The sequence below is a fragment of the Nycticebus coucang genome, chromosome 1 (genome assembly GCF_027406575.1).
Source record: "Nycticebus coucang isolate mNycCou1 chromosome 1, mNycCou1.pri, whole genome shotgun sequence".
NCBI lineage: Eukaryota > Metazoa > Chordata > Mammalia > Primates > Lorisidae > Nycticebus > Nycticebus coucang.
The window spans coordinates 128,542,585-128,555,221 of NC_069780.1; the positions used below are offsets into that span (position 1 = coordinate 128,542,585).

At 45.2% G+C, this 12,637-nt stretch overlaps 1 protein-coding gene across 1 annotated transcript in view; it reads left to right on the forward strand.

The window, feature by feature from the left end:
* The window catches only part of SERINC5 (serine incorporator 5), a 104,481-nt gene extending 92,095 nt beyond the window's left edge, over window positions 1-12,386 (forward strand). The window contains exons 9-12 of the mRNA XM_053587624.1: window positions 2,741-2,807; window positions 5,623-5,662; window positions 6,558-6,702; window positions 8,710-12,386. Coding sequence (XP_053443599.1) covers window positions 2,741-2,807; window positions 5,623-5,662; window positions 6,558-6,702; window positions 8,710-8,857 — 400 coding nt within the window. The 3' untranslated portion in view covers window positions 8,858-12,386. The remainder of the gene's footprint in view (window positions 1-2,740; window positions 2,808-5,622; window positions 5,663-6,557; window positions 6,703-8,709) is intronic.
* Window positions 12,387-12,637: the final 251 nt, after the last annotated feature.

Here is a 12,637-nt window from a genome sequence, read left to right on the forward strand (position 1 = left end):
GCAGTGGGAACATGATTAAGCTTCATTACGCTGTGCCTGAGGATAGTCATGAGATCTACCAGGTGCCTGGCCTATAATCTGTTACCTCCAACAGGAAAGTTTGCACAGGTTCTTTAGAGATTTGCTGTGATCCAGCGGAGCTGCTGCAAGGGTGCTGGGTGGCACCTACCTTCTGCTCCATTCTGCCAGTGCAAAAGGGGTTCTGGACACCGTCGCGTGTCAGGTGGGGAAAGAGAGAAAGAAGCTTTTAAAAATATTTTTTTGGCTGTCACAATGATTGCAAGACATTGCTGGCATTTTGTGGTTGGGAGTCAGAGACAGTAAACACTCCACAGTGTTTTAAACATTGTCCCAACCCAACATTTAGTCTCTTCCACCCCTACGGGAAGTTCTGGGTTAAAGTCACCTATGTCATAGCCCGAGAAGACTAGCTAACCCAGAAATTGTTTTATAGCAATTTGTACTGTGCTGACCCAACAGATGAGTCTTTGTAATAATAGCCAGAATGCATACAATAAGTTTCCTAGGCTTAAAGACCTTATAAAAACAATCTTTTCTTGGTAATTCCAAGGAGAGTATTTTATGGGGAAAGACTATGACTTAATAAAGACCTTAATTTAGGGTAACATCTACTTGGAGAAGTCACACAGCAGTAATTGTGAATTGAGTGTAGATATTTTTAGAAGTAAAAACAAAACCTTTCCCATTTTAAATGCTGTTTGATGGTGAGGTGAATTGGAAAAGGAGCCAGAATCAAAAGCTTTGTTTTTCGGAAACCATTTTAATCCAAAGAATTTATAAAATGACATTTTAACTCTTTTAAACAAGGATTTCAGGCTGGGCGCAGTGGCTCACTCCTATAATCCTAGCACTCTGGGAGGTAGAGGCGGGTGGATTGCTTGAACTCAGGAGTTTGAGACCAGCTTGAGCAAGAGCAAGAACCCACCTCCAAAAATAGTTGAGTGTATACTCTGGTTTCTCTTCAGATCATATAAATCTTTCGCCTTTTAAAAATAGCCGGGCATTATGGTGGGTGCCTGTAGTCCCAGCTACTCTGGAGGCTGAGGCAATAGTTTGAGGTTGCTGTGAGCTATGATGCCAGGACACTCTACTGAGGGCAACAAAGTGAGACTCTGTCTCAAAATAATAATAATGAGAAGAAAATAATAAATAAGGAATGCCATCTTTCAAATGAAAATTTCAGATACCAATCTCATCTTAAAACTCTTCTCCAGAACATGAGTATATTGTACTGACTCATAATTTGTATGCACAGAACAGGGGCTGCTCTTAAATGCAGCAGCACTGATGTGTTCCTTGGGTGCACAGCCACTGGGAAATGTTTCTGGCATTCATCTAGCTAGGCTCACAGACAAGAAGGGCCTAGATAAGCATCCATCAGTTCAAAGCCAAAATGAAAGTGACGCTATTGTACTTGAGTTGACCATAAAAGAAGAGAAGCACCTGGCTTCCAGCCGCCCTTTTTATAAGGAAGACTTCTTATTGTTTATCTGCATCTCACTGATCTTTTCTCTCCCTGGGAGAGTGGACAAAAATCGGCAGAGAAGATCTTGTCGGCCCCTTAGGTTCATTTGGTTGGGATGAGCGTCCACTAGCAGATCAGATGCATGGGCAACAACACTCCCCGCCTAGCCAGGCCGAGGTCGTAGGCTGCACGAGGGCAGGACTTTTGCCCTTTTCACCAGTAAGATCCTACTGCTGAGAGTAGGGCCTGACACCGAATGGGCTTCTACTCTGAATTCATTTGCTGAATAAATCTATAAAGTTAGCTGGAACCCCAAGATTTGTATATACTATTTGCTTAAAATGTTGCCAGGTTTTAGTTTCTAGGAAAAATAATTTTTTTTATACCATAGCCACATTTTCTAACATTTTACCTCTCTACATATGGGGAAAGTGACAGGAAGAATTTGACTTTTTATCACACTGACAAGCTACTCTGTTAATTTTCTAAACAGAAAACCTTATGCTGCCATAAGCTGACTGTCGCAGTAAATAACTGTGACCTTTGCTTTGGTGCCCATGCTTTCCATTGCTTTCTCTGGGCTCTCTCATTGCTTTTGATAACTCTCAAAGAGAAGGAAAGATAAAGTGAGATTAGAAAACAATTCTGGTATTTGAGGGAGGAAAAGCAAAAACCAATACTGAAAACCAAGATTCAGGACCAAAGACATCTAACTTCTCTACCTACAGACTTCTCTGTATAACATGATCTAGTGTGATGCATGTAAAAAGATATCAACTATGGAATCAGCCAGCCAGTTTGGGAATAAAGTGGGACATTGAAATAGACTTCTTTTTTTTTTTTTTTTTTGAGACAGAGCTTCAAGCTGTCACCCTGGGTAGAGTTCCATGGCATCACAGCTCACAGCAACCTCCAACTCCTGGGTAAAGCGATTTTCCTGCCTCTGCCTCCCAAGTAGCTGGGACTACAGGCGCATGCCACAATGCCCGGCTATTTTTGGTTGTAGCCGTCATTGTTGTTTGGCGGGCCCAGGCTGGATTTGAACCCGCCAGCTCAGGTGTATGTGGCTGGCGCCTTAGCCACTTGAGCCACTGGCGCCAAGCTGAAATAGACGGTTTTTGCGTTAAGTGGCGGTGAGCCTGACTGTAGGTGATGGTGAGCCTCTCACTGAAACCGTGGCCATCAGCCCGCCCCTTCATTCCACATGGTATAATGCATTAATAAACCCTGCTGACTTTTCTGTTTGCTTCTTAGTTTGACATCAACAACAAGATCAAGTTCTGATGCTCTGCAGGGGCGATATGCAGCCCCTGAACTGGAAGTAAGTTCATTTCCTTTTCCTTCCCTGCTTCATTTCAGGGAAACTTATTTCCCAGGAGAACCTTTTGTGTTTAACTGTGTCTTTGTCTCCATTGAGTGATCCTGTTTTTCTGCTCAAGAAAGAAAAATGTTGGTATTGGAAAAGAAATGTTTTCCTATATCCTGCAGGATTAAAATGAACCAATGAATTTCTGATTTTCTTCCAGGCAGGCTGACCTCTTATGTGTTGCCCTGCTGTCCACCCCTAGCCAGAGGCTCGGGGACCTTGTCAGGCAGCACCTGCTGTCTTCCTCTGTCATTATGGAGTGTGGGTGGGTTAACATCTTGTCTGTTGATCTGTCTGTCTTGACTGTGAGATTGTGAAATAGCTGTTCAGAAGGAAAAGAGCAAGACAGGAAAGGGAGGGACCTGTATCTGCTCTGTGCTGGACACTACTGAGCACAATAGGTACATTAATTCATTTAGCTGTGTGTCAGTTTCATAAGGTAAAGGATCACGGATGATAAGTACATCTGTATCAGGCTCTTTGTGAGATCCTTTAGCTGCACATCCAAAGGTGTTTAGCAGATGCCTGCTAGTCAAGGAAATGTCTCCTATTTTGTTAATTGTGCAAAAGTCTTTCTGGGGGTCTCAGTGAACCATCCTTTGGAATGAGAAAGGTTTCCTCAGATGGAGGCAGCCAGGAAAAGACTTAGCCCTGATCCCAAGAATGCAAAGATCCCAGAGTTCCAATGATGGCTGAGACCTGCCATGTGCTGGCCACTGGTCTAGGCTCTTCACATGTGAACTCATTTAATCCTCATAAAAACCCAGCGAGGTGCTATTATCTCCATTTTACAAGAGTGAACAACAGGACAGTTGAAACCTTGCAGGTTTCCTTTTGCCACAGGATATAGACCATACATTTTAGCTGCAGAGTCTGTGTTGCTGACCACTGCTGCCCAGGAGCTCAGCTGCTGTGCCCTAGCCCTCGCTGCTGACCTTGCCTGGCGCCCGACCACTGGCTGCTTTCTAATAGCTTTCTCTGCATGGAATAGCTCTGGTATCTGTCCAGATATGCGCACGGATGGTATTCTGCAGCTGGGTGTTGGGGGATGGTCTTTCCTGCACCTGACCTGGAGATAGTGAACCATTATGAAGGTTTGTCAATCTGCCAGCATCATTCGCCAGCTCTTTCTGTCACTTCAAGGGGAAAACTGTGCTGAGTCTGAATAAGTTACTGCCTATATACAGAGGAGAATGGTCTCTAGAAGGCGGGTGTTTGTTCTCACCGCTGACTGGGTGACCACCTGCTGAGGCTGTCCGGTTATGGTTTCAGTGGCCCTATTGTGTAGAGTTCAAGCTCAAAGAACAGCAAGTCTCTAAGTTGGATTTAAGAGAGGATGTTTTTCTTCTCAGTGCAAGGGAAAGGTCTCCATGTTTCCTTCTGAACCCAAGAATCTGCAGGAGGGAAGCTGGTTTTCCCTCCTGCCTCACATTTCACAGGATACAACTCTAAAAGGGAGAGTTATTAGCTTCTTATGGTTACGTAACCTTCAAAAGAATTGGAACCTCAGCATACTGTATCTGGGGCCCACTGAATGAATTTGTGATTTTTAGGCTATGCCATTTGACCCAGCCAAGGTCCTGGCAAGGCTAATACCTCTATTACTCAACAAGCAGGGAAACAAGGGCGTGGCCTTGAGGTGTGTGAGTGGGATGAGAGCTCAGCTCATCCTAGGCCCTCTGTTCTTTGTAGCTTAAACGTCTTCATCCAGAAAGCACCGAAAACTCAGTATTTCCCAGACTGTCTTGGTACCCGGCAGCTTTCTTATTCTGTGTTTATCAGAGTCCTCCTGGAACCAAGTACTAACTTTTTATAACCTTACTTTTTAAAATTAAGTTCCCTTTCTGAGTAGGTAAGAAATAACAAAATGAAATTCAGAAAGTACCAAAAAATGCTTCTAAGGCAAGCATCCCGTCCCTTCCTGTCCATGGCCAGGATACTAGCCTGATATTAATAGGAAATGTGGGTGGGCTTCCTGCTTCCAGAGACCTGAACTTGACCATTTGCACTCTGTCAGCTTTACCCTATCCTAGACGTTGTGTGTCCCCTGTTGTGTACCGGGGGCCTCCGAGTTCCCATCCTGCATTGGTGTGTCCCATCTTTGTCACTGGGCTACTTTGGTGGCTTTGGCAGTAATCCCCGCCTCAGAGTTGAACAGGATCTTGTGAAGTAGCGTGTAACACAGCGTCAGAAGGCAGAGAGCAACAGGAGAGGGGCCCTTGTCCTGCTTACTGTGTGTTCCACACCGAGTTCTCCAGAACAGATGCCAGGGCAGAGATTTATTAGGAATCATCAGCATATGTGGAGGGGAGGAAGGAAGGAGGTTGAAGGATGCAAAATTGGGCAGAAGGTGAAGCTGAAGGGCAGTGAAGACTGGACAAAGGCTTGCTCTCCCCAGGGGCTGCTCCCGAGCACATTTAATTCATCAGAGCTGTCTCCAGGGGGACCGAGTTGCTGGGCCTTTATCCCAGGCTGTTATCAGTCACTTGACAGCGATTACCCAGGAAGGGTAACTGGAGCAAGCTCCATGGCAAAGGGGACCTGGGTGGTACCTCTCCATCCATGGCATTTGCTGTCACCAATACCTTCCATATCTGGGAGAGAACAGATGCTTAGTCAATACCTCTTGAAGGAATAAAGTGTGCAGTTCAGGGATTGGGGTGATTCAAATAGGGGAAGGTTTGGTGCATAGGTGAACCCTTGGGCCTTATTGATGAGGAAGTACAGAGTGGAAATCACCTGCCTAACTTTGTTACTTTTGCTTTCCCAGGTAGCTCGGTGTTGTTTTTGCTTTGGTCCAGATGGAGAGGGTAAGCACAGCGCTTTTATTCTTTGCTTCTGTGTGGCTGCTGCAGACCTGTGGCTCTAGTCTGTAGGCAGTTGGGATTCAAACACAAATGATGCAAATAGTAAGGGGAAAATGTTTATTCCCAAACTGGCTTATTGTTGATGTACGTTTCACATTCCTTCTCTGGGGTAGCTTGGTTTGGTTTGTGTTGTGAGTCTAGCAAGGAGAATCAGCCTATATTTTGGCTCATATTTGGGTTAAGTTATACAGTGAGATTTAGAGAAGCAAATTACATGGTAAGATCTAGAGAAGCAAGCGTACTTCTTTTTTAAAGGATTGATTTGGAAAACACTAGAAGGTCCTCAGAATAAGGTGTCACCTTATTGCAGGGCTATTTCTTTCCTTCCACGTACTTTCCTTCATGGATTGGAGGATTCCAAGAGGTCAAGAACTCCAGGATGCTAAGCTTATAATAAGTTTCCTATCTTGGCTCGGCACCTATAGCTCAAATGGCTAGTGCGCCAGCCACATACACTGGAGTTGGTGGGTTCGAGCCCAGCCCCGTCCTGCCAAACAACTATGACAACTACAACCGAAAAATAGCCAAGCATTGTGGCGGGTGCCTGTAGTCCCATCCACTTGGGAGGCTCAGGCAAGAGAATCACTTAAGCCCGAGAGTTTGAGGTTGCTATGAGCTGTGACGCCACAGCACTCTATGGAGGGCAATATAGTGAGACTCTGTCTCAAAAAAAAAAAGTTTGCTGTCACAGGTTTAAGTAGCCTGAGGGTATAAGCGGCTTTTTGACATCTTCTCTGCTCAGCAGCCCCTGAGATTGGATTGGTGAGTGTGGCTTTGCTAAACAGTTATATTTGCAAGTGTTCACTTGTTGACCTTGGGCTCCCTCTGTGATTCACAGACACGGAAGATGAGCAGCAGGTAAAGGACGGACCAAGGGTCATTTATGATGAGAAGAGAGGCACCGTCTATAACTATTCCTACTTCCACTTCATGTTCTTCTTGGCTTCCCTCTATGTGATGGTGACCATCACCAGGTGGTTCAGGTGAGTGGCCCATGGGCTTAGACATTTTTGAAGGGGAAGTCTTGAAGTTAAGAGTTGTTCTTTAAAGTGCTAAGACAAGTGGTTGGTGTGGTGGCTCATGCCCGTAATTCCAATGACGTGGGAGGCTGAGGTGGGAGGACTGCTTGAGTCTAGGAGTTCAAGACCAGCCTGGGGAACATAGGAAGACCCCCATCTCTTAAATAAATAAATGAAGGAAGGAAGGAATGTGTGCAGACACTCAGCAAATCTGCTGGAGTGAACTAAATCTTATCTTAGTTCTGCTGTACTCACAACCTTTAGGAACAGTTCTGGGTTCTTAACAGTTATTGGCTTGTTTTTAACCCTGGAAATTGGTGATGCATACTGCAACGTTAAAAAAATGGAAGGTTAGCTCCACGTGGGTAATAGTAATTGAGGAAAATGTGCAATTCATAAGCAATCATCTGCTTTGAAGAAAGAGAAATATCCCCCTTTGTCCCTTACTTCATACATCTTTTTTCCCCCCATTTTTTTTTCATAAGTTTAAATTTCTCCGGGATAACCCAGAAGTGGGACTGATGTTTTCCCCCATTTTTTCCTACATTTTTGTTACAAAGTTTGAAACGTCTGTTTTTATAAACCAGTGTGGAATTATGAAAAGTAATAAAGTGACCCCCTCACACACAGAGATAACCACTACTGTGGTGTGTTTCCTTTCATTCCTTTCCTGTACATTTACAAGCTGATGTAGTTTTTCGTAGCATAAATGTCATTACATATGTTTTCTCTCTTGAAGTTTCTTTTTTTTTTTTTAACTTGGCAATACATGATGGACCTGAACTTTCCCTGTCCCTACACAGAGATTCATCCTTTTCTACAAATCCAAAGTTTGACTGCTCAGTTGCGCTTAGGCGTTGAGGCCCATTGTGCTTTCCTTTATTTATTAATTCAACAGCTTGTGAGTGGCTCCCATGTGCCCCACAGTTGTGGGTGGCAGGGCCTATCATCTAGTGGGAGAAACAGACCTCCACTCAAATCACTACGGTGTGTTAGATGGTGGTGAGCATTGGGAAAAAAATAAAATGAGGAAGGAGGAATGCCAGCAGGGTGGGGTGGTATGGGCGGCAGCTTCAGCACAGGGATTCTGGAAGATTTCACTGGATTCACGGAGCTGTAACTTAAAGGAAATAGAGAAATCGGAATCCTCTTGCATTGCTCGTAGCAATGTGAGATGAAGCGGCTTTGGAAAACAGTTTTGCAGTTCCTTAAATGGTGACATAGAGTTACAGTGTGGTGCAGTTATTCCACTCCTAAGTGTATACCCAAGACAAAAAGAAAAATATGTCTGCACAAAAACTTGTGCAGTAATGCTCATAGCAGGATTATACATAATAGCCAAAAAGTGGAAACAACTCAAATGTCCATCATCTGGTGAATGGATCAACAAAATTTGCTATGTCCATGCAATGAATATTATTTAGCAATAAAAGGGAATGAAATCCTGATACATGGATGAGCCTTGAAAATAGCATGCTAAGTGAAGAAAACCTATTGTAGGAGGTCACACGATTCCTTTTGTTTTAACTGTATAAAAGGGTCAAATCCCAGAGAGACAGAAAGTCGATTAGATTGGTGAGTGTACGGTGACGGGGGCAGTGGGAAGGGGAGGGACAGCTAAGGGGTACGAGATTTCTTTCTGGGGTGATGAGAATGTTCTAAAATGGATTGTGGTTATGGCTGTGCTTGTCTGTCTATGAATTTTGTTAATTATGAATGGGTATGAATTATATCACACAATTGAGTGGTTAAAAAAGGAAAAAGAGGGCGGCCCCTGTGGCTCAAGGAGTAGGGCGCCGGCCCCATATACCAGAAGTGGTGGGTTCAAACCTGGCCATGGCCAAATGGCACAAAAAAAAAAAGGAAAAAAGAAACGCTCTGGTGGGCTAGGAAGCAGGGAGACAGTGAAATAGACCCCTACTACCAGCACTGTTCCTGCTCTGACCACGGCTGGGTCTCTTACTTCTGCAGCTATGAAAGTGCCCACCTTGAAGCCTTCTTCAGCGAGAGCTGGTCCATCTTCTGGGTCAAGATGACCTCCTGCTGGATATGTGTGCTGCTGTACCTGGGGACACTGGTCACCCCTCTCTGCCGCCCTTCTCCGCATTTCTCTGTGTGAGGACGTCAGCAGTGCCCTCGGCTCAGTAGGCCTGCAGCCCGGAAGTGCCATCCTTTGAACAGTGTCCCAGGGGTTCGAGTAGTGACGGTCCTCAGTGCTTGAGTGGGTCTGAAAAGGCTTTCAGAAAAAAATCTCCTGATTAGTTTTTTAATTTTTAAATTTGAAAAGAAACTACCAGTTTGCTCCAAAGGATTTGAAATTTTCAACCAGACTGATCATGGGTGATAATATATATTTTTGTTTGTCTTACTGCTGGGAACCAGATAGTGGTTAATGTTGTGATACTTTCCTTCTATATGTTTTTTTTTTTTTTTGCCAAAATAGAGTTCGGGGGAGGGGGTACAACTTTCTTTCACAGGGATAAAAACCTTCGTTGTTGGTCTCTCATTCTCATCCTTGGACTAGGAAAACATGCCAGAGTTTTGAGCCCCCAAACCCTTCTCAGCCAGTTTTTCTGGAGCCTTGTCCTCCGTGGGCTTTGAGCATAGGACATGTGTCGCCTGCAGGGCCCCTGGTATTTGTAGGGTGCAAGATGCTTCCTGGTGGCTGCCAGCGTTTCCCTTCGAGGCTGTGATGCTGGGAATCACAGTCCTGACTCCTCCTCAGGGGTCTCCTCATCCTTCCAGGCTCTGCATCTTTGTAATAATGTGAAAAAGTATAAGCACAATTTGCTCCATCTGCCCCGCGCGGTTCCCCACTGTGTTGTCACCACCTGATCCAGATCACTGCAGTAGGCCTGGACCTGCTCCCGTCGCTCTTCACGTGATCAGAGCACGAGGTTCATGTTTTCTTTGCCTAAGTGACAGAGGGCTGTAAGGGCTGTAATCCTCACTGGGTAGGGCTGTAATCCTCACTGGGTAGGGCTGTACACCTTATGCTCTGAGACCTTCACTGAAAAGGCGCTTCAGCCTGCCACACACCTCTTTCCGTGGCTAAGGTCGGCCCCTTAGTTTCTCCTCCACCTTGAGGCCTTCCAAATTGTCAAAGCAAAAGAGCTTTTGTTTCCCAAATCTTTAATGGGAACATTATGGTTTCCCTGGAGTAGATTTACTGAGGCGGGAATTTCCTGAGGTGAGGATCCCAGGCAGCCTCACATAGCCCTCAGTCACAAGCCTGTTAGACAAGCTGTGAAAGTGACCAAATATTCTTACAGAAAGCGTGGGTGGTTGGGGATATTTAATTAAGCCATACACAATCTCCGCAGACTCTTCCACAACACATACTTGTAACGCTCACTGAGACTTGCAGCAGCTACCCAGGAATATGTCCATTTTCAGCATCGATGTTCTTCATTAGGAAAGAGTGTGCAAGTGGAAAGTCCATTAAAGACACCAGTGGAGACACTGGGGGGGGCTCTCCTATTAGTATTTCATGCAGGGTAGAAAGAATCTTCTAGAGCTCCCTGAAAGTGAGGGTTTGGGAATTAAAAAGACTCAGCCTATACATGTTTTCTCTGTGGCCTGTTGTATGAGTTGATTGGAGCCCTCCTAAGCCGGGCTCCGTGTGCCAATGCTGGTGGGGAGATGAGTCAGTCTTCATTTCTACTCCTTCACCCTCCTCTCAAGAAAAAAGGGAGAAGCAAATCCAGGGGATTAACTCCTTTAGAACTTCCCTTATTTTTTACAGTGTTTGAGATTCCATTTTAAAAGGCACTCAGTGTAAGAGATTCATGTTTGGTAAACTTCATCAGATTTCTTTGTGAAGGTCAGGAGCTCTTTGTGTGCAGCAGTTCAAAGATCCATCTGGCTTCTCAAAATGAATAGCCCTGTGCCAACCCGAGACACTTTAGGCCAGTGGGGGTGGAAGCTCCATGGCCTAGGACGTGGCTTGGAGAGCAGGGTGTATGTCACACACAACGGGTGGTACAGTGACTTTGGGCTCTAGGTAAGCCAAGATTATCCTTAGGAAACCCTATGAGAAAGGCAAATCAAGAGCCAGGGTAGTGTCATAACTGGCATGGTATGTTTCTCTCCTGCTAGGGACAAGTAGAGTCTTTGACTTGTCTTCTCAGCTGGGTCTGGCAGCCAGCTGGTGTGACTTTGGAACTAGCCCTTCCGCCAGATCAAGGTTGAGCTGACAAGGCTGTATATTCCTTGGCTGGCCCTTGTTAGCCCCCTTTCCTCTGCAGAAAGAAGCTCAGGGAAACACAAAGGAGGGACTGCTGCCAGTGGAAGGCCCTCATAGCTTCCTTCTGGGGCCAGCCCAGCCAGCCCACATTTTCTAGCTGTGTAAATCTCACGGTGTACAATTCCTTCTGAAGGTGGTTCTTATGCAAGAGGAAGAGTTACAGTTGCTCTGATTTTTATTCTCAACTGACAATATTAGCAAGTTTATCTGGATGATTGAAAGAGAGGTAGGTGGATGTACTCTGAGGACAGAGGGCATATAAATAAGAGGACAGTCATGATCATGAATTGTGAGGTACACTACTCAGGTGATGAGTCAATATTCATAGGCTTCAAGAACCTCTATTTGTGTGCTGTTGTGATTTAAGAAACTGGGAAAGTTGTGCCCATCGCTTTGAGTTGCTATAATAAGGGTGTTAATTTGATCAACTCACTGATAACTTCTAAAACGGTAGACCTAGGCTGGGCGCAGTGGCTCACACCTGTAATCTTAGCACTCTGGGAGGCTGAGGTGGGTGGATTGCTTGATCTCATGAATTTGAGGCCAGCCTGAGCAAGACCGAGACCCCATCTCTACTAAAAATAGAAAAATTGAGGCAAGAGGATTGCTTGAGCCCAAGAGTTGGAGGTTGCTGTGAGCTGTGACGCCACAGTACTCTACCCGGGGTGATAGCTTGAGACTCTTGTCTCACAAAAATAATAATAGAATAAACAGTAGACCTTTCATTCTTGCAACTCATTGTAATGTACGGGATTCAAAAAGTGCATTCTCATGTGCTCATAACAGTTGAAGATTTTAAAGAATTGTGTATGTTTCCTTTGTGTCATTCATTGGCAGTAGAAAATTTTTCCCTCTCATTTTCATGAGTAAACACTGACTGAGGGAAGTGTTGTCCCTAGATGTGTCACCTGGCTGGAGATTGGGATCATCCTATCGTAAGCCTTTGGAAACCCTATCACTCTCCTACCTGGTTGAGGGTTTTTTTGTTGTCATTGTTTGTTTTTTTAATATTGTTTGGTTGGTTTTGTTTTGTCCTCACAGTTTCTTGGGAAATTGTCTGAAGTCATTGTTTGCAGAGATATTTGGAGCTTCTTTGTGGAGGACGTAGACCGGGTATGTGAGGCTGGACGGAGGGTGAGGTTACTGGGGCTGTGGGGTCCAGTCTCATACGACATTGCTTCTCTCTGGTTTCTCAGAGGATGTTTCCTTACAAATGACCTCAGTGTAGTGTCAGTTCCCCAACACTACCCCCAAATTGTCACGCTCTGCCTTTTTAAGATGGTGTATTTATTTAGTTTTTGCCTAAGTTTACCACCACTGGTGCTTTACGTTACCCTGCAGAGGGAATTGCAGAGCCTGCCTTTAAGCTATCGGGGCCTTTCCCTCCCTTTGTTGCCTTTCTTTTTTTTTTTTTTTGTAGAGACAGTCTCACTTTATGGCCCTCGGTAGAGTGCCGTGGCATCACACAGCTCACAGCAACCTCCAACTCCCAGGCTTAAGTGATTCTCTTGCCTCAGCCTCCCGAGTAGCTGGGACTACAGGCACCCGCCACAACACCCGGCTATTTTTTTATTGCAGTTCAGCCAGGGCCGGGTTTGAACCCGCCACCCTCGGTATATGGGGCCAGCGCCTTACCAACTGAGCCACAGGCGC